This window comes from Cariama cristata, unplaced genomic scaffold (genome assembly GCF_000690535.1).
Source record: "Cariama cristata isolate BGI_N322 unplaced genomic scaffold, ASM69053v1 scaffold9137, whole genome shotgun sequence".
Lineage (NCBI taxonomy): Eukaryota > Metazoa > Chordata > Aves > Cariamiformes > Cariamidae > Cariama > Cariama cristata.
The window spans coordinates 32,510-54,454 of record NW_009624896.1 but is presented as its reverse complement, the minus strand read 5'-3'; the positions used below and the strand labels follow the sequence as shown (position 1 = coordinate 54,454).

Sequence of the window (21,945 nt, the reverse complement as noted above, 5' to 3'; positions counted from 1 at the left end):
GAATGCTGCAGGAGGACTTAGGTGTTCCCTGTCCAGAGCTGAGCACTACCAACCACCTTTTTGAATATGACTTTCTCAGCTTGGCTTCCTCGTTTGCCCAGCAGCTGCTTCATTTCACTGCAGCAGTGGCCAAATTGCTTTCTGTAGGCAACACATGATTTGACAGCAAAGTTTTGCAGCATGTTTTGAGTAACGGCAGGAGATCCCTGCGTAACCCCAAGTATCAGAATGTACAAGCCATTCCCTCAGGTCACTGAGGTCGCACTGCATGAGCGTTGTCTTTACTAACTGTTTTGTTCACTAGGTGATGACAATTCTGGAAGGAAGGTGATTACCTTCAGTTGCTGCCGTATGCCCCCCTCCCATCAGCTCAATCACACCAGATTGCTGGAGTAAGTTTCTCTCAATCGCCTGCATGGACTGCTTTACGTTTCATATGTGAACTTCTATTAGCTTGTTTCCAGGTGAATGAGCTTTCAGGGACAAGAAGCAGGAGGCAAGGAGTGAAATGAGAAAAGGATGTAAGACTTACTAGTGTTAATATTAAGTGAGTAAGATGTGGATGAAACTGCCAGACTTACTTCACCTGGAATCTTGACTAGAAGAAGCAATTCACTGTGTACTGAAATTAACTTGTCGTCTTGATTTTATTAACGAATTCTGATCGTATTGAAAAGATTGAATTTATGGTGAGGACCAATGAAAGAGAAATTCTAGTTACAAATTTTAGTGCTGTGTTTTAGTGCATGTTCTCATGAGTAGCAGTGTTTGCCTTAATTTGCTATACTTTATCTCCTAAATCACTCGGCAAGAGTGTTGTTTATTTACATCTTAGTGGTTTTCCTCTTTTGTAAAAAGATCTGCATTACGTGCAGTATATTATGCTTAACATTTTTATATGTATCTCACTTTGTAATGTTTGCTTTTTTGTGTTAAAAGAGGTTGTGAATATGTAAAATCACAACATTCTTCCTTATAAACTTGCTGCAGCAAGGTATTAGGACATGTTTTTGCCTTGTAGTTTGTCACTATGAGAAGATCTGTTCTGCCATAAGAGCCCTACCCTAATTAGGCATTTTAAACCTATTTGGAGTTCTTGTACAGCCTCCATTGACAAAATGTTTGAGCACCATTCAACCATCAGTACCCACCATCATTAGAAATGACAGAAGTGCCGTTCTCTCAACTTTTCAGAAACGGTGAGGGATTAAGACACCTTACTTAAGAAATGTGTTTGAGACCATGTTGCTTTATGTTTATACTCTTCACAGCTAGGGTGTTGCCACAGCCTTAAGCCAAAGCTTCCTGTGTAGCCTGGAGGGAGTGTTAGCACCTAGGAGGAAGAGCCATACCAGTCAACTCCTCACCTAGAGGAGCTACCTGCAATGATTAATAGGAAATGCCAAAGAAAGAAGTGTGACAAACTATGTTGCTACCAGATTTAAGAGCCCTTCCTCAGCTCTGTGAGGAGGCGCCTTGATGAAACTAGGTTTTCCAGCCCTTAGACTCTTCTGGAATTGAACACTTACGTGTTTTCCTGTGTCTGAGCCCACATCAAATTCATTTGGAAAGTCTGTGCTAAGAGAGAACTGAGGGCAGGTGTCTGAATGTGAAGCTAGCAATATAACTATGAAGTGATCTGCTTTTGAGTAGTTAGACTCAGATGTTGAATTCTGAGGAAAAGCTGCAGAGGAGGCCCAGATTGGTAGGTATTTTGTGATGAAATCACTTAAAGAATTGATTTGGTAAAGCTTTTCCCTGCAATTCTGTTTCAACCTTGGAACAGGTAATTGACTGTACAAAAATACTGGTTATTTTATGCCTACAAAACTCTTTCAGTTATTTTTAGAAGTAAAGGCTTTCTGAATGCAATGTGCCAAGGAATTTTCATGCTGTAAAATAAAACGTGAGGCACTCTGTATGTAAGAATATCTGTTTAGATATATTTTAATTTCAAACTCATTTTAAAAAGTCTTGAATGACTGTGACTACTACTTCTTCCATTAAAATACCATTAATACTTAAGTCAGGGTTAATTGCAGTGGCAGTCGTTGTCCCAGGCTATTTGCAGTCTAAGATTTACAGTATACTGAGGGAATAGGCAGATAAATGAGACTGTGGGAATACAGTGTAAGAGTGAAGTTTTCCATGCGAAGGTGGATAGTCAAAATGGCCTTGATATTTGCAGATAGCCACAGCCTAATAAATGGCACATAGAACTATCAATTTTATTGAATGAAAATGACTTACATACAATTAAGAGCAATAGCTGGGGCTCTGTCGCAGAATAATAAGATAGCATTGAGAGAAGAATGACATGAGAAAGTTGAAATCTGACACAGTAAGACATGAGGCCAGATTGTACTCCTCTATCATTGCTTTATTTGAATCATTGAACTGTGTAATAGGCCATACAGTGTTCTCAATTGTAGGAGAAAGGGAAGAGAAAAGCATCTTAAACTATACTATAAAAGAATGAACAGACAGAAGTCTGCTTATAAAACATGCAGTATTATTTCAAGATGGGATAAATAGTGTAATTCTTTAAATTGGTTTTAAGGGAAATGATCTATGAACGCAGTCCTCACAAATCAAACAAGGGAAAGGCAAATACATTCAAGAAAACAGTTTACAGTAACAAGTTGTAATTGGCAGTAATTAGGGCTAATGGATTTTTTCAAGAATTTGAAAAGTTTTAAACTGAGAGGAAAACCCAAGATTTATTCTTTATTATTTTGAAAAGTCAAAATGACATTGTTTACTTGGCTAAAAGGAAGGAATTTACACAGATCAGAAGAAACCAAAATAAAAGTCACTGTCAGTTAAAATACATTTTTTGAAAAATTTATTGGAAAACGCAGTCTCGTATTGTCTTCATCTTTGAGTGATTCATGAGCACCATAGTTTTTGTAACTGAATACGTTCTTTCAAATTTCAAGCTTTGCAGTGATGTGGAATTATTGGCAACACTGCCACTAGAGCAAGATGAGCTTGTTAAAAAAATACATTGAAGCAAATGTGAATTTGTAGTCACTAGTGTTCTGTGCAAAAATAGCACGTTTTCTTTCTCAGTTACTGCTTTAAAAATTTCATGCAGTAAATTGTCTTAAAACTAAAATGTTATCTTTCTCCTCAGGTATTTGAAGTATACTCTGGACCAGTATGTAGAGAATGATTATACGGTTGTCTACTTTCACTATGGCCTGAAGAGTCTGAATAAACCATCTCTGAAATGGTTACAAACAGCCTACAAAGAATTTGACAGGAAGTATGTCTCCAGATTATTTGGTTTACTCTTTCAGTTGTGTGATGTCTGTAACTAACTTCCGTGAAGGAAGTGGATCTTTCCTGATCTGCCCACAGCTAACTGAGTTCATTTTGCCATTGCGAATTCTCATAATGATATTGGTGCTGTTGGTTCTCTTGTGTCTTCTGCGCAGTACTAAGGAATGGCCTGGGTGCTGCAGTGGTTATCCAAAGATATAAAAAGCCTTGGGAGCAAAACCAAAAGCCATTACCTTTTCTGTGCACTATTTAACGAGATACCTGTGACACCTTGTTGGTCATCATTCTCCATTGTCTCACAGTTGTGTTTGAACCTTTGATCGTCCCAAGGCTAGGTTGTATATGAAAAAGGAAAGATTAGTTTTTAACAGTCCATAACTCACACACCTTGCGGCATTTGTTGGTTGTTGTATTTTAAGCTGCAGAGGGACTGCTGTGCTTATGTGTGCCTGACCTTTGGAGTAACAATGGCTATGGCTCATGACTTCATGTTTTAGTTGTTTAGGGTGTAGATGAGGCCAAAGCTCCTAGATAAATAGCATTTTAATAGTGGAAACTAAAGTTCTGATGTTTATTCTCTGAAAGTGCACACTTACCAATGAAACTGAAAGTTGCTATTGAAATTGTTTTTTTACTTGTTTGTAAATTGGCCTCAAGAGGGCAACATGACTGAAAGCAAAAACACAACGCTCTCCTGAACGAGGGTGAGAGTGTATGTGTGTGCTGGGGGGGATGGATCATACATGTCTGATTTTTTTCAAATTTGGGAACTGGAACAAGAAGCAAATCTCAAAAAAAAAAAAAAAATGCTGTGAAAAAGATTACTGGGTGTTTCTAGGCTAGACTGGGAGCAGTCCCAGGGAAATACCTGACCCTGCTTTGAAAACTGAAGTTGAGATATGCCAGAGCTCAGACTCTTTCGAATGTCACCCAATAACCTCCTGAAACTCCAGAAACCCACTAAACAAGAAGATGAGATTGTGCGTAGCAGCCATCAGAGTGGCAGTGGGAGGCTGTCATATGAAGCCTCTAACTGTTTTCATGAGCTACTGCTCTCCACTCAGCAACAGGTCAAAAAAGCTAGTAGGTTTCTGAATGTGCTTGGTACAATGTATCTGTTCTTTCAGGGACTGGGAAAGAGAGAAGAAAGGCAAAGGATCTCTTTTGTATTTTGTCTTTGGTGAGAGGCTTGGACTACAATACCGGTTTTTGCTGTGCGTTGACAATTCCTGAAAATAAAGCATCATACTGTTTTCCTTCTGGGAGAATCCCAAGTCAAATTTATAGTTGCTGTATGGGGAGAGGCAGTACAAGGGCACTATCTTCTTTGTTGCCTTTTGCTATGCCTACAAGTGCACAATGTGACTCTTGTTTATGCCAGAAATGTGTTCTCTCTGTTCTCTCACCCTGACCCAGAAAGCAGGAGAACCAAAGAGGAACAGAGACGCTGAGATAGCTGGGCAAAACCATACACACATCATTTTATTCACAGTTGGAACTTCTTAGCATACTGTCATTGAGAAGCTCAAAGAATATTCACAACCCAACATATATGTTCAACTGTACTAGCCAGAGAAAAAAACAAAAATAGCCCCTTTCAGACTTCTTCCATGTGTGCATTTTGGGGTCAAAGGGAGAACAGAGGAGAGTACAAAGGATGGTAGTAATTAGCTAGCATCATGAAAGCAAATGTTCAACAGGAATAGTTTCAAAAGAATAGATCTTACTTTGAAGGTTTACAGCAGAGGCCCAGTAAAGTCTTTTGGGCATTTAATTGTAATCTAGGAAACTATGAAGTGTGTAAACTTCCACAGAAGCCATGGCTTATGCCCATTTCTTCAAGGTACAAAACAAACTTAAAATGGAAACTTCAGTAAAGCAACTCAGGTGTTTTGCTTGTTAATTTTTACTGTTGTATTTGGGTTCTTATCCACAGTGGTGCCAGTTGCCCAGGGATAGTTGTTTGCTTATGTATGATAGTGGCTTTGGGAAAACAATGCCTTTTTTATTCAAAGATGTGTAGGCCCAATTAAAACCCAAAAGGAAAAACCATTGTAATTGTTGAGTTTGTCCCTTTTTTCCCCTCTCACCTTAACCTGTTACAAGAAGGTTTTTCTGATGAGCTCGCGGTCATTTTTTTTCCATGCAATTTCTAACAATGAATGGTGAACACTTGGGAGGGGCGTTCCCTACTGAGAGGCAAACTTGGCAAAGTAATAAGCAACAACTTTTATATAAAAGCAGGATATTTCATTATGTGTTTCTCCATTTCATAACGTTGAACAAGAGCAGAGTCCTCTTGTGCAACCTGGTTTCCATTTCAGTTTCAACCTACTGCAATCATTGTTTATCTATCATGAGATGACACTGTAAAATCAAGCAAAGCTGTAACAGAGAAAGGTTTTTGTTTCATACAAAGTGGACCACCCGATATAAAACAGTGTGCGTTTGGCTTCACCTTTCTTAATTACTAGCAAAACAAGAAAAAAGTAGTGAGAAAAATAAAAGATTATGTGTAAATTGTACATCTGAAAATTTAGAAGTTTTGTCTAACATGAAACTCCTGTAAGCAGAAAATAAAGGGAGATGAAGGAAAGTAATTTTTTTTTATCACAGAATTTTTTAAAGACTCTTCCTTCTTTTCCTCAATTCTTTTTCAAGTTGCCTCTTCTCTCCTATTTTCCCCTCCTGCCCCTCTGTTATTAAACCTATGAGACAGCAGACATTGGTTAGGAACGTAATAATGTTACCTTGGCCTACTATTGTATCGTCAAAACTGACCGTTTTTTAAAATGGTAGTTTTTTCATTTTGCATTCAATTTCTTCTGAATTAGGTCTTTTTAATGTATTTGAAAAGAATGCTGTGTAATGTTCCTGTAATAATACCTTCCATTCAGTTATAGCTATTCAGTTCTACCATCCATGATATTCAAAAGTCTTCTAACAATTCCATTTTCTTTTCCTAGGTATAAGAAAAACCTTAAAGCACTCTATGTGGTACATCCAACCAACTTCATAAAAATTCTGTGGAATATCTTTAAACCTCTTATAAGGTACTTGGCAGTTTATTCAATACATTTTCCTGTTTAGTTTAAGGATGGATTGTTCTCTAATAAGTTGCTTTTAAAAAGGCTTGAGGTAAAATATGTCAGATAACAGCACAATACCCATTTAAACTGTCTTGAACTAATGAGTAAGATGAGCTTAAGCTGGAGTATGAATAATAGGGTAGAGTTCTTTTCTTTCTAAGAAAAGGGAGTCTCAATTCATAGTAGTTTTACTGGTGTGTTAAAATAAATATCACTTTAAAATACAGTTATTCTGTGGACCATGAATGACTTTTTTGTCCTGTTTCACAGCACTTAGCACAATGGAACTGAGTCTGTGACTGGAGTTACTAGGTGGTACGGTAAAACAGATAATAAATGGTTAACCTTCGGTCTGATCTCAAGTGGTGAGATGAATAGGAATGATACTACTTGTGTGTTCAAAGTTAATGGATAAACCCTGAAGTGCCCATAAGAATTTGAGATGGAGGGTATAATGGTGAAGGTGGCTGTATTTTGCTGGTGCATTCTTTTCCTTTGCATGGTAAAAATTGATACTATCTATAACGAACTGGCAACAATGGGCATATATTGCTAAGTGCTAGGATGGTTGGACTTTCTTAGTTTCCCCTCCTGAACTTCTGTCACTTTCGAAGTGATTCTAATGTTTTGCAGATTATATTATAAATGTCCTCAGGGCTGAAGGATGAAAACAGCTTATCTTGAGAAGCCATAATGAACCAACAAAAAGTGTCCTTTACAGTAACTGGCAATTGATTTGATTTCTGACTGGTAGAAAGCTAATTAATTAGAACAGGGAAGTTCAACTTCCAGACAGATCAGAACATGTAAGAAGCATATGAAAATAAAACAGTAATTACAGCTAAAAATCATTCCAGAATATGCTGCTCTTGAAACAAGAAGACTGACTATAGATCTTTATTTTAACTGGCAGTAAAATAAATGCCAGAGATCCGGGATGTAGAGCAATGATAAGTATGACAGAAGCAGGAGGTCCAGCTGATTGTAGCTCAGGAATAGGGTTGGATATTTTTTTTGTTCCTGATTTGCTGTAGGATGGGTAAGGAGAGCTTTCTAGAAAAAAAAAAACCACACAAACAAAAACACACAAAACCGAAAACAAAACCAAAAAAACCCACCACCACAAAAAATCCCCCAATAAAACCAGAACTCTTGATGGGGACATTACAACACTCAGATGAAACTGATTTCTTTCTTAAAGGCAGCTGAGAGCTCCTTGGGAATAGCCCCAGGCAAGCAGTTTTGGGACACTGAAGGTTTTCAGTCTATGTGTGTTAATGCACTCAGTGGAGCCACAGCTGGACAACAGCTGTGCTGTTTGACTTAGAGTGATAATTTGCTGCTCATTCTTACAAAAGAAAAGTTTACAGGTACCTGTTCCAAATACTCATTTTCCCTAGATCTTACTATGTCTGTGTAAGTAAGATGAACACTTTTTTTTTCTTGGAACATTATGATATGCTGGCAATTAAATCCTTGTTTACTTTTAAGGTGAAAATGGGTGATCCTGATAAGCTTAAGCATTCATATCTAGCATAGAAAATTCAAACTAGGGCTTGTCATCTTAGATGCATCATCATCTTGACCTTTTGAACACCCTGCTTTCGTCAGGATTGGCTGTTCCTTTTTGTACTTGACTTTCACCACGGTGTGCTTGGGTACTTGTTTTGAGTCTAATTTAGTAACACTCTACTCTCTTTTGTTAAAATATGTGACCAACAGAAGCAAAGCTGTTTGTACACTGGACTGATAAAATAATTGAAAGTATGAATAAACTCTGAAAAGGTCCATAAGCCAGAAGGCAGGAATTAACTGAAGCTAGGAAAAAAAAAATCTTTACTCCTTAAAATGGTTTAATTGCCAAAAGCTCACATGCATTTGTGCTTTGGTTTGACTCAAGTTTGGGTTTGTCAAGTGAGGGAAAATGTTAAGGATATGATTTTAAAGCTGAAGTGTGAAAATGCCCATGTACGATTTGCCTAAATTATACTCTCATTGAAGACTAAAACTTATTAATATTAATTTATTAGAATAGTACAATTTAAAATTTGTTCACAGTACTTTTTACTTCCAGTTTAGAATAATCTTATCTTAGCAGATCATGCTTTTATTTAAGTGTCATTATTAAACCAAAGTTCACAAAAAGAATGGAGAAAAGTCCTCTGGACTTTCTGTTTTCATAGCTTTGCTGAATTACAGCCCGGACTCATTTGTAGATAGTGTTTCCAATAAAAATAGCAGACGAAAAATAAATTTCATCATCAAGAAACATGTATTTATTTTTCAGAGGTATGTTAGTACATTTGGTACCTGTTAGTACATGGCCTAAGTACTTTTATGTGAACAATGTGTTCTCTAAGAACTGAATGAATGACAGAATTATTAGTGAAGAACAAAAGTAGTATTTTAGCATACTTGTATTTGAAAGTATTTAAGAAAATGTAAATCCTTGAAATTTTTCAAGATCTAGAAGTTGATTGATATCCTTTTCAGTCTCAAAAGAGATGAGCAAGAAGGTAATGTGTTAAGTCAAATGTATTTTCTCCAAACTGCAAAAAAACTGTAAGGAGAGCACATTTCTGTGTGCGAGCTAACAGAAGCCACCCACCTGTTATCAAAATAATAGACATTTAGGTGGTGGTGGTGTTGTGGCATTTTTAAGGAACAGCAATAATCCCTATTTCCCCATAGTTTAGTTATAAATTATGTGTTCTGTAACATCTCCTATATTACCAGAGGTGATTAGTAACAGAGTTCTATGCTAGCCTATGGTTTAGGCAAGATGTTGAAATCGCTGGCTGTTTCAGATAAAAGACACACTGAAGAGCTCTGAAGTTGTACACGCACAGACTGATACCTGTCAGTGTCCCAAAATCTCTTGCCTGTTAGAGAAATCTAGCTCATTTCAATTAAAAGCTTCTAAAATGCTGAAGTGACTTATATTTGTACCATTTCCCACTAGAGGGAGTGTGTGTATGTGTATTTGACAATCCAGGGATAAATTCATTAATGCGAGAGAATTTTTCTCCGATTTTATTATCAAAGTAAGTTGCAGTAAAATACACTTTTTGTCATAAACACTGTTATTTTGCTTGACACTTCATTACAGGACAGATATTTTGTGTTGTGGAAAAATGTGAAATTATTTCAGACCATGCATATAAATCTGTCACTGAACCTTGTTTGAACACCTCAGCCTGTAAGTAGTATATTCTGGCTGAAACTCAAGACCTAACTAGTGATACTTGGTGCTTCAAATTTGGAAATCTGTTTTGTGCAACTCGTAGAAAAATCTTATTATTCAGGATGTTTCCTAGAAGCTATCCAGCCCTTTTCAAAATGGATAATGCTGATGGCCCAACACTTCAAGGGTATACACTATCCATGCTTTGAAAATCTCGCCTGTCGCTTACTACTTTATAGTTTGTGTCTACAGCCCCATTATTTTGTCTTTTGGCAGGGCAGAATAGCTAAATAACATAAACATGTTGTTCTGTTGGCCGTGTAACATTTTCTCTGAAGTTAACAGTTCTTTTAGTGAGCTTTCTAATACTGTGTGAAAGCTGTTTTTCGGTGGCTTTTAAAGCAGTGTTTTTTATATCTATGCAAATCACAAAACATTCAGATGGAAGTCAGTTATTTTATTCAAAACAGACTCTCAGGCATGCACTGTGTATGTTTGATCATATGAAATGAAATACATCTTAAGTCTCCTGCTGCTTCAATTACAGTCTAATTTTGAGTTGCATCAGCACTTACATTTTTGTAATAGAAACTAAACCCTTCATAAATGTTCCTCCCATACTGATTTTTATACTTCTTTATGTGTTTTTTTTGTTAGCCATAAGTTTGGAAAAAAGGTCACCTACTTGAACTATTTAAGTGACCTGAAAGAGCATCTCAAATATGACCAGCTAAATATCCCTCAAGAAGTCATCCGGTATGTGGCAAGTTTAAAATACATTGTTTCACCTTTTCTCAAGTAGAGTTGCATCCTGTTCACTGTGTTCTAAGCAGAATCTAATCCTATTTCTTCAATGATTAAAAGTCTAATTTACCTAGTTGTGCTTGGTTGGATTTAATTCTGAAAGCTCCATTGCCATCGAAGATGTGCTGAAGTGCATCAGGTATTTAGAGAAGAGAATGCTATGTAGTTTTCTACAGATTTGGAACATCTCTGTCTCAGTTGTGGAACATTTTCTTAGTATAATTGCAGTTTCTGTGTGAGTGTTAGCAAAACCAATCCATATGTCATTGCTACTTATACATATCACGTAATGTTGATGGGCAAAAATGTAATCCTGACCTCTTTGCTGGCATATTGTAACAGATTAAGTGACTTCCTTTTGCTAAGAGCATTCAGTCAGCAAAGTGTTGATTGATTTTAAACTTTATGGATACATCTATTGTTAACCGTTCCATTACTTTTATATTGTGTGTATGTGTGTTAGGGAGGAGTATTGGAGAGGGGGCAGGAGAGAAAAAGAAAAAGAAATGCATGGGGCTGGAATTGTCAAGTGCCAGTATTAGTATCAATAACAGTCTTTTCGACACAGCGCTTTACGTGGAAATGCTTTGATGTACTGACAGGAAGTGATTTTATGTCACCGCTGAATGAAAGTAACTGGAAGCTTTGATTATGAATGTTATTGATGCCTGGTGGGTTTTTACACACCTTTTGTGTAAATGTGGGATAACAGAAAATACCTTGCAGCTCTAAGGTTATAAATTGGATTGCATGGTTGCCAAAGAAAGGGGAGTTGTATTTTGAGTAGCAAATAGGTTTGAATTTTGCTGTTAAATTATAGTGTGTTCCTCTCTTTTGGACACATTTGTTACTATACTCCATTGGTTGAAGCAAAAGAGCTCTTCTATGTATTGCTTAAGTATTCTACCACAAATACAAAAAAATTTCCCTGATGCTTGAATTAAACGCAAGTTCTGTAAGACCTGCAACATGCACGCTATTGTCAGGAAATCAGCATCATGAGCAACACTAGTAGCTGTTCATAATATAGTTTGTCAGCCACGGTGCACAGAAAATCAATGATTTCTTGATTTTTGCAGACATGATGAAAATCTTCGGGGGAAACAGAAGGGGAAACTGCCACCCGTGGTTAAGGTTCCTCCACCACGGCCACCTCTACCTACCCAGCAATTTGGAGTCAGCCTGCAATAGTAAGTTATAAGATTTCTAAAATATGAGATTTCTATACCCTGCAGCTTTCTATAATGTGCAGATTCACCAGACAGAACATCTACACATATTTTATTATAAGTTTGGTTTCTCATTCTTGTTGAAAGCCATGAAACTACGAGGCTAGATGATAGGTTTTATGAATTCAGGACAAGTGTCTCAGTCCCTATGACCTGCCTGGTCTTCATGTTTACAGTATCTTTGTGGTAGTTACTACCAGCACGACTGCACGACTTTTGTCCCAGTGGACAGAAATTTGCCCATATATGACAGAGCCTCGAACTAATCTGTTGCTGGTGGGTGCTAGTGGTATGAAAGTGTTTTGGAGATATTTAGATGGTGGATAGCAAAGCTAAAACAAAGCTTCAGACTCCAAAACGGCAACATAAAGCTAAAATGGATGCTTGAGCCCTTACATCTTGTTGTTTTGTTGCTCACGTATTGTTCTGATCAGAGTTTGATGAAATGAATAAAATCATTCCCTTCCAGAAATGCCCTGATAACTGTTTATGTAGATTACAGCACTGTATGTGGTATAAAAAATGATTTACTTTACACAAGGAATGGGATCGCAGTAGTACTTGCAAGATTCAATTTGGGTAAAAAACAACAAAAAAACCCACAAAACCTTCTAGCATCCTACCCACAGTCATTTCTGTCATCTTTCTGTGGCATCCTTCTCAAAAACAGCTGAAGAATATTGTTCGCATTCAGCAAAGGCAATTTAGGCTGTCATGCATGGACATTTGTCGAATCTCCTCCCACCCTCAGTCTACTTTTCTTGTTCTAATGATTCCACTGTAAATGAGATATAAAATATAATTTTCCCCTGGTTAAATGTTAAGCATTAGTCCTTTCTGGAAGGCCTGAAATTAGTACAATCAATATCTATTGTGCAAGAGTTACCATGACATTAACTTTTATGATACCTCTTTCGAGTTCCCCCTAACACTTGAAACATGGCTAACTCACTTCCCTAATTCAGAGAATATCTTTTAGGTGGGCTTCACTGGGTCATTAAGAAGGACAATGTTTTATGCTGCCACTTCAGTAATAAAATGGGGACTGTTTGCAGGCATCAGGGCACACTCTGTTACTTGCCTCCGGCCCAGCCTGGCTGCTCAAGCAGCTCTATCAAACTTCTCGCAGGCTTATGCCATCAGACAGCATATTGTGTGCCATTCTTACCATTTGCTAGTCGTATTTCATCTCTGACTGTGCCGGAACAGTAAACAGTGTCTTTCGCTGAGCTGCACGTGGTGAGGGAGTGGTGGCCACCCTTCCTGGCTTTACCGCTTTCCAGCTTGTGTTACTGTCAGCAAACCCCATCCTTGCTGCTTGCCTTAGCTTTCCCAAGTATAAAAAGGGTGACTGCTTATAAAGAGCTTTTCTGTGGAAGATCTGTGGGTGGAGAAACACCAAGTGAGGCATTAATACAATTTTTGACCTAGAGAGTTCCAGTGTTGGCGATAGAGGTGCTGACGGACGGACGCCCTCCATGTGTGGGTGCAGCTCACAGTGCTTGGGTGTCCAAAATGGATGTACACGGGGATATTCATTCCTTCTCTCTGCCCGCCCTTGTCCACATTCCTTCTTGCAGAAAAGACGGTGCTGCATCACCATGTAAAAATCACAAATGAACAAAGCCCCTGTGACTTCTAAATGAGAAATAAAGGACTTCATTTCGACTGTGTTTGTGAAGAAAGGTAAAGTTAACAGAGGGGAGGAAATTATATGTGTGGAGAGCTGCTAAAATCTGAACCAAAAAAAGTATCAACTTTCATCTTGATGAATGAATTGCTTTTGCTAATTCTCTCCTTTTATGAGCTCTATAGACTGTAATGGCAAAATGGCAGTGACCTCCCATCTGTCTAGCAAAGAGGTAGGTCTTCTCTTGGGTGAGGCTCTTCCATTTCTCTGAAGAGAGCTACAGGGAGACCCTGATTTTATTTTGTATAGGCATATGGGAATATGTATGCTGTGTATTTCATTACTGTTAGTGAAAATTGTGCTGTCAGGGACGCTGAAGAGAGAAAACTACTATCGTTAAAAAACTGTTTCTCTGTGGAGTCTTTTTCTTTACTTTAAAAAAAAAACCATGATAAAGCCCATATGCCTGAGGTTTCATCAAATTCAGTACTTCTGGGGTGATGATATTTTTATTCAGTCAGTAAAAGATTGGTGAATAGGATTTATCCAAAGCCCTCATAGGTGGTCTAATTTTGATAAGATATTTGATAATGGTATCCCAATGACTTCTGGCTGTGGAAGGTGGTGAAAGCCATACTCTTTTGAATGTGCCTCCCTAAAAGCAGCAGGCAATGCTGTCTCTGGTAACACTTCCTCATTTAACTTTTTTTCTCAGTTTATATTGGTTAATACATTTGCTTTCCAGAGCTATAAGTAAAAGCTAGAAGAACAAAAAGTGGCTAAGTGTTGGTTCAAAATATCTCACTTTTGTCCTGGGGGGGGGGGAAACCCTGTTTTGTTAGGAGAGCAAAACAAAGCTGAAACAAGATTTCCTTCTAGACATTGATAAATTACTGTCTGGGACCAGTGCCTCGTCTTGGAGGAATCTGTTAACTCACAAAGACATTTTTAACCTTGTAGAGTCAGATTTTCAAAATGACATAAGGCAACTGGGCATTTAAAAATCATGGAAGGTCTATGAGAGCTGGGAGTATAATTCTTTGAAATGTGAATTGGGTTTCATTTATAAGCGAGCTGAAGGGCTTATTATCAGGTTAGTTCAAAACTTTTCTTTCTTATGTTACCCCCGTCCACTCAGGATCCAAAATCTGAATTTAAAATGGCTGCATTTGATCTCTTTAACCCCTCAGTGTCACCCTAAACTCTTTGTGGGGAGGAAAAAACACACATCAAGCTGACTTCACCTTAAGTGCCTATCCAGCTGTATTTACAATTACTTTCTGGGATTTAAGCGTGTACTTTGTTAGGCACAGATGTGAAGTAGAAAACCTTACTCATTGTGGGCTCCTGTGAGGACTCAATAATTTGGTCTTTGCAGCTAGAACTTGAATCTAGTATCAAGTTGTCCTGAAGTTTCCGCTGAAACTACACTAATTCAAACAATAATAAATGAACTTAGTAAAGGCAGTTAAATCATCCAAAGGTGGCTTATAGGATATCTTAGAATAAAGTGTGTGGGACCAAAAAAGATTGACTGTCTCCCTTTTTAATTCTTTATGCCTACATGTACAGAGTGGATTTGCCCAGTTTACTGAAAGACAGTCTTTCCATTGCATTTCTGATCCCCAGCCTGGATTGCCTGCTTGCAATTTGCACCTTTAAAGGTTTGAATTCGTGTTAAAAATTATGAGATTTTCTTGAAAATACAAAATAACGCAACTGAAACTAATGCTCATCTTCATGGGGATATCAGACAGAACAGTCCTCTTGATGACGTTTTGTCGACACTTAATTTTTCAGTTACAGTTTAATGGGAATCCATGCTCAGATTTGACATGTACTTAAGAATACGTAGCACAGAATGGGTCAGATAGCTTGCAAGTTTAGTGTTTTATTATGTCCTTCTCTAACTTGCAAATTCAAGCTTCTTATGTGCAGATAGAATGAGGAGAAGAACAGCCGTAATGAGCTAGTTTAAAGGTTTATCAAGCCTCACATCATGTCTCCAGTCGAGGGCAATAGCAGATGTTAGGAGGGAACAGTGTTAGAACAGGGCAAAGGTACAGTGATACTTCCTCGGGTATAATGTCCCATTATACCTGAGTGATGAGAGTAGTGATGAGAGACTAACAGAGGGAGAGTACTACAGTACTATGAAAATGACTTTCTGTTACTCACCAGTAGCCGTCGCTTTTATAAATCCAGACATTTCAAAGAATGTTCATGTATTGTGTTGATGCAGCAAGACTATTTTTCTGTTCATTCAGCAGTGCTGCCTTCACACACACAAGATGTAGTTTTTTAGCTGTTCAGAATATAGCCTCACTAGTTTGCACTGTGTGTCAGGGTGAAAAATGGGATTTTTATTCTGAAAACCATTAGTAAAGATTTTATGTTTAAAAAGGCAAGGAAAAATTTGGGGGGCCCTCTGTTTATGTTGATCAGATAAATACAGGTAAAGTACATGAATAAAGCTTCCTAAAATTGCAACACTTTAAAGGAATTAATAGTTGACTCTGTGGGCCAAGCGGCATCATTGTCCTCTGCTATGTGTTCTCCTATAAACCCCTGTTGCTGCACCCAATTGCCTCTATAATCAAGGAAGGCTACAGCTGAGCTCCAGCACGGAGTTGACCTTGACTAGCTATTGACATTGTTCTGTTTTCTCCAATTGGTTTTAAAATCTAAAATTAAATATCTTTTGTGGGAAGACAGGAAATGTTTTGTTTTTCTATCTACTGCCATGGATGGGCAGAAGGGGCAGAGAAAATGAACAAAATTGCCCCAACTGTACAGGTTTTGCTTGTTGAATTGTTATCATAAACATTTCAGGGTGCTTTCCTTTTGGTCATAATCTTTCTGCTTGTGCATGCTGTGTATGCGTGACTGGGGAGGAAGAATACATTCTAAACCAAATCTCAGCATGTCTCAGCAGGGAAAAAATGGAAAAGAGAGGAAGGCAGAGAGAGAGAAAGATTATCAGCCAAAAATACTTAATGACACTTCAGAACAATGTGTAAGGGCCTTCTGTGATAACTGTCCACTGTCTAGAAATGAGTCATTGGGTATATAATGTGTTGCAGTAACTAATCATATATCCTATAGTGAGGAGTGCTCATTCTCGCTGGCTGCTGTGTTTACCAGAATAGATCCCTCTTGAATCTGACATGTTGCTGCAATACGATTCAGATCTGTGAATTGGTTACAGAAAACTATGCTGTGCACTGAAATGCTCTGTTATGCTTGTCTCTTAAACAGAAAGTGGAAGAGATCTCTCATTTCGAATTGCCTGTAGTAGTGCCTGATCTCCAGTGTCAGTTTGCATTGTCCATCATAAAGCACAGATGCTCTTCACAGCATCCTGAACAAGGCAAGAAAAATGCAGATTACTTGACAGAATCCACAAAGAGAGAGGATAGAGGTGTAATTTCATTGACCTCTGAGCTGGTCTGATTTACATTAGCTGAGATAATGTCCCTATTATTTTCTGTCACCTTAGGTCCAGTAAACTGAACGCTATGTCCCACATTGTGAAATGCTATGAAAATATGCATTCAAGCTTTCCCCAGTGTTGCAAAAACAGAACAGTCCTTTGCATGTGACTTTCAGTGAATATCCTATTCTATTTTAAAATACCATTTTATCTTGAGGACCTCCTTCACTGTACTGGGAATGGAACCTTTCCTTCAAGGGAAACAGGAATCCTGTAGAAAATGTAGAAGTGCAGAAACTATATCTTTTTTTCCTAAAAAAAAGAAAAATTATGTGTAGGTTTTATTATTACAAATTATAGCCCAGTTATTTGTCTCACCTCTCTGACAGATAAAGTAGTGCTCAGCAGGAGCAAGTGCTGTAAATAATCAGTTTGCTATTTATACACTGAAATGGGAAACACATTTATGGGTAACAATAATAATTAGAAAACGTTTATAAAAAGCTGCTGGGTTGCTATTTGGTGCCTCTGGAGTGAGCAGCTGTAAGAAAGCAAAAACAATCAGTGCAACTTCAGAGAGAGTGAGAATGGGTTCCATGAGCTTAAATTGTCAATAATAAAGATGTAACAGCTTCCAAGCAAATTAAAGTCTTCATGATGTTCCCATTTCAGTGAATTAGGCTTTCAACTAATTTTAATAAAAGTTGCCTTAAATGTTTAGGGTACTGATCTGAATACATGAAACAAAATTATTTGACACACAAGCAGTGTGTTATAACTCCCGTATTAGAAAGGCTAAAATAAATGTGGGTTGTGGGGTGGTTTTTTTTTCCTTACCTTGATTTGCTGCAGGCTTTTTCTCGCTGGTATTGCGAACGTTGACCTTGGTACTGACCTCATCTCCCAGCCTCTTTTCTTGTTTAGTCACTTACCAGGGGATATCATTTCACTGGGGATTTCAACTTCGCATGCTTTGCAAAGAACCCCTAGAACCTCCTTCCTTGTGTGGTTTATTAGCAAGGCTAACTTTTTAATGGGGCTGCACAGTCACTGCCTGTTTTGTTCTATGTCGTTGCAGCAGAGTTGTTATACAACTCTCATCTGCTGCAAGGGAAAATAATTCATACAGAAGCTACCTTTCAGAGCAGAGTAGGGGGTTCACACGTTCTGTGTTTGCATGGCTCTGTTCCCTTTGCTGTGGCCAACTTTTGTAGGGACTGGTATGAGAGCTCATGATACTGAAGCAAAGTTACTAAATTTTTCCTCTCCAGTGTCTAGGTGGAAGGCAGGCAGGAGGGGAGAGCAACCTGGGTCTTGGAGCTGGTCTGAGAGCACTGCACAACTCCTGCGTGGTTGTAACACTAAGACCGACCTTGTGCTCTACAGTATCACCAGCATGCGTGAAACTGCTATAAGATTGTTGAAGCTGGAAGGAGCAGGAGAGACTAGGAGTGATGGGATTCATATCCTGAAGGGGGCTGAGAGGATTTTGCTGCTAGGAGAGATATTTTATGGAGGTACCTGGTGGTCACTGTGGGTAAGAAGAGGATGTTGCTCTGAGAATTAGGTCATAAACTTGGTCCTGGTAGCATTTCAAGCCATGGCCTTCTTTAGTGAGTTTTTTTTCATGAAGCACTTATGGCCTCTGGTTTAGCTCTCCTAAGTTGCCTGTGACAACGAGGGAGGTTGAGGTTGGACATGGTCTTACAAGTCAGGTCATAAATCTTTCTTGTGGTCATTATCATGTTGTTATGATACTGCAGAGAATGATTACTCTAGCAAGTCCAGTACTGTTTCATATTGAAATTAATGGTGCCTTGCCAGTGTGTAAGGACAAGAAGTTGTATCACTTCATCTAAAGATCATACTTGCAAGCAGCAACAAATGATGAGAATTACTAACATGTAAAAGATCATACTTTAGGATTATCTGAATTAAACTTGTTCCTTGCTGTTACGCTTGCTTTCTGCAAGCGTGTTGCATACATTATAGAATTTATTTGATCAAATCTAAAATTATCATATTACGACTGTGATTTTGTGAAATTTGGCTATATTTTTTATCAAAATACTTATGTCTGTTTACATCAAGGGAAATTCCCCATTCCTAAACAGTTCCTGTTACATATAAATACAGCAGTGTCCACAAAGTAGTACTAACCCATGCATAGAGCAGTATTGAATGTTATGCACTTTAGATTCTGGTATGGATACTTTGTTGAAAAAAAGCAGGAAAAGTTTGATCAATGGATTCATTTTTAGTTAGGTTCACAGAAGAGCTATGGGCTTATGTCAACCAAATTTGACAGGGGAGTGGAGCTCTCACAAATTCCAAGCTTTTAAAAATCATCAGCTGGAAGGAGAGAAACTATAGCAGGAATTCCATTTTCTGTTGTCTTTGGTCTGCTAGTGCACCAGTTAATGTTTAGATGGTGATTAATTAAGAGCTACTCCTTACCTTATGAGGAAATACAAGGTAAAGAGGGGAGGAAATGAAAATACTATGTAAGGGAAGTGAGGTTATAGAAGACATAAGAAAGTTATCTTGGATTAGTATGACAAGGAAACAGGTAGGACATAGGATACAAATACATAGCAGATCAACTTCATTAGTTCTGCAGCTAAAGGAACAACTAATTTCCTTTCAAACAGCAGGGTGGTCTAGGTATTTGAAATGGTAGAAGGAGCTCAGGGAGTTGGATTAATAAGTTTGTCATGCATTAATAAGTAGTCATGCAACAAGTTGTGTTGTTTTATGTGGTACCAGGGCAAGTGACATAAAAAGTATGAAAGGGGAAAAATAGGAAAGAGGAAGAGTAGGACTGGGTGGGCAACAAAACTGTAACTGGAAGACATGGGACAAGTGGATCAGCACTGTGTCCCTAGAGTGATGAATGAGATCAAAGTGTTTGATGGCTGAATGACCAAATAGCCTGAAGTGTATCCCCCTGTTGGTTTATGAGTAAGAGAGGCAAAACCACGGGGTGATTCAGTACCGAGGTGAGGAGCCTGCTCTGAGTCTCCCCCTTGGAGGAATACCCCCACCGCCCCCATACATGAGGCTGGGGGTGACTAACCTCCTGAAGCTTGGAGGTCCAAAATTAACCAGTCTATGTATCCTCTTCTGACTCCCTTCATAGGCATAGTGAAAACAAATTGAGGAGGAGGGGAGGATTTGACAATTTCCCTACCCCTCCACAATTTTAAAGTAGTTTTTATGTGTAGTTTAAACACAAAACGTAACACTGGATTGCTCACTCCATGCAACAATGTTACAGAAGTTTTATCAAAATACACTCCAGTCATTATCAGTTGTTTTGTATTAATAAAGTAATAAGCAAGTCTAGACAGAAAGAGAAGAAATCACAGTAGTTGGATAAGAAAGACTCTAAGAATCATTCTCCTCTGAAGTTGCCACCTCAGCTAGCAGCACTAGGTCGAAGCTATGTTATATCTTGTGTAATCATCTTGCATTTTCTGTGGATGAGCTGCAGCATTTGCAGCCTCCCATGATACAGTCACAGACCTCTGTGCTGTTTTCTGCTGGTAATTTAGAGTTTGTCAGTAAAGCTGGTCACCTTTTAAATATCAAATATGAAATTGTACACATAAATAATATATATTAAGTCTACTTTAAAATCTGAGATTGGTCCTGTATTTTCTTGTTGATGACTATGAAAATGTTGCAGAATACTCAGCAGATACTGACCGTCTCTTTTGGGATACTTTTGAAACTGCCGAAGACTTTTTTTTTTTTATATGGAAGATAATGGCAGAATTTTCTGTACTGTCTAGATCAAGAAAATGCTATGTTCAATTTTTTTTTTGTCTCAACTATTCACTCATGAAAGAGAAAGAAATCTCATTTCATGGGAATCATTCAAAGCGTTAATAATCTTGCTGCATCACTGTGCCTTCAAAATAAATAGTACAATATCCTTTTAATTATACATACACTGTGGCTTAAAAAGAGACAAATGACAAAGAAAAATCTGCATGATAAAAGGCTCCTAAACTTGCAGCATCCCTTGATGAAGACTTACTATGAAGCATTCGCTGCAAACTCCTTCCTCACCTGCCTCTAAGCTGCCTTGAAACCCCGTTCCACCAATGGACTCCAACCAAATCCAGTCAGAGCCACCACCACTGCTCACTGTGTCATGGTTAAACGCAGCCCTGCTGGGGCATGCCAAGCAAGGGGAGCAAAAATGGAGCAAAACCAATCTCAAGTAGGGGCAATGGAACATCATTCCGCTGCTCTGGCCTTGACTCCCCTTCACTACAGTAAATAGCACTTACTTATTACTCGGCGCTGTTGCAGTTATACAGCTTTTCTAGCAAGAAGAAAGTGTTTAGGAATGGCTCTTTGAATAGAAGTCCAAGTCACTTGTTTCAATGACTTGTTCAGCACCTGTTAGAGTTGTGGAAGACTTGTGTTTGGTGCAGGCTCCTTAATTTGTGGAATTTAACATATGCTGTCAGATATCTCAGGGTTTTGCTGAGACTTTCCTGTCTTGGTTTTGACTTTTTATCTATAAATGCCATTTAAAGGCTGTTACTTTTTCTTTTTTTTTTTTTCCTAACAGTATCAAGGACAAAAATAGAGGTGAACTAATCCCCCCAGTAATGATGGAAACTGTATCCTACCTAAAAAGAAAAGGTGAGTTTTGTGTCAAAAGAGGACAATAGTATGAAACTATATAATGTTCAGTGCCTGGTTCAGCAAAGTTTACAGCTACAAAAGATTTGTTTATGTCCTGAAAACTTGAGTGGCAATTGGGCACTGCCTTGAGAGCTTTAATGAATAGGGAATACTTATGATCAGATTATTGTCCCACTATGAAAAATACCCCAAACCTTTTTGCCAGTAGGATTAATTAGGCAATACCAAATGAGAGGAGGTGTCTTCAAATACACATCGTCAACCCATATCATGTTGTTGGTTTTAGGTAGAACTCTGAGTAAAAATCAATGAGTTCTGTTTTTATAGAACCAGGGGCCATAAAAACTCATTGAAAAAATGTGTTTTGCGGAAGTAAGCCTAAAGTCCCGCCTTCGCAAAATATTTTAACTGGCATTTGCAGATCTTTTGACTGCAGTTCTATCTATAGTTACATTATATAGAGATCCAGATTACAAAGGCCCATATTTAAAGTGGGACCATCTAAATCTGAATTCCCTACATAACCTTCATGTACAGGGCAAAGAGAGGGTAGACTTTGAACCGCTGGCTGTACCACTGAGCTCCCGAGTGTGTACCTGACCAACATAAAGGACCAAATATCAGGTGCT

The 21,945-nt window shown here is 38.2% G+C and overlaps 1 protein-coding gene across 1 annotated transcript in view; it reads left to right on the top strand.

Annotated features, from left to right (window-relative positions):
* Positions 1-304: 304 nt before the first annotated feature.
* ARHGAP8 (Rho GTPase activating protein 8) overlaps positions 305-21,945 on the top strand; it is a gene marked incomplete at its 5' end in the record, with an annotated part of 43,769 nt that continues 22,128 nt past the window's right edge. The window contains 6 exons of the mRNA XM_009703366.1: positions 305-392; positions 3,137-3,268; positions 6,252-6,338; positions 10,216-10,314; positions 11,442-11,552; positions 21,240-21,313. Of these exons, the coding sequence (XP_009701668.1) occupies positions 305-392; positions 3,137-3,268; positions 6,252-6,338; positions 10,216-10,314; positions 11,442-11,552; positions 21,240-21,313 (591 nt within the window). The remainder of the gene's footprint in view (positions 393-3,136; positions 3,269-6,251; positions 6,339-10,215; positions 10,315-11,441; positions 11,553-21,239; positions 21,314-21,945) is intronic.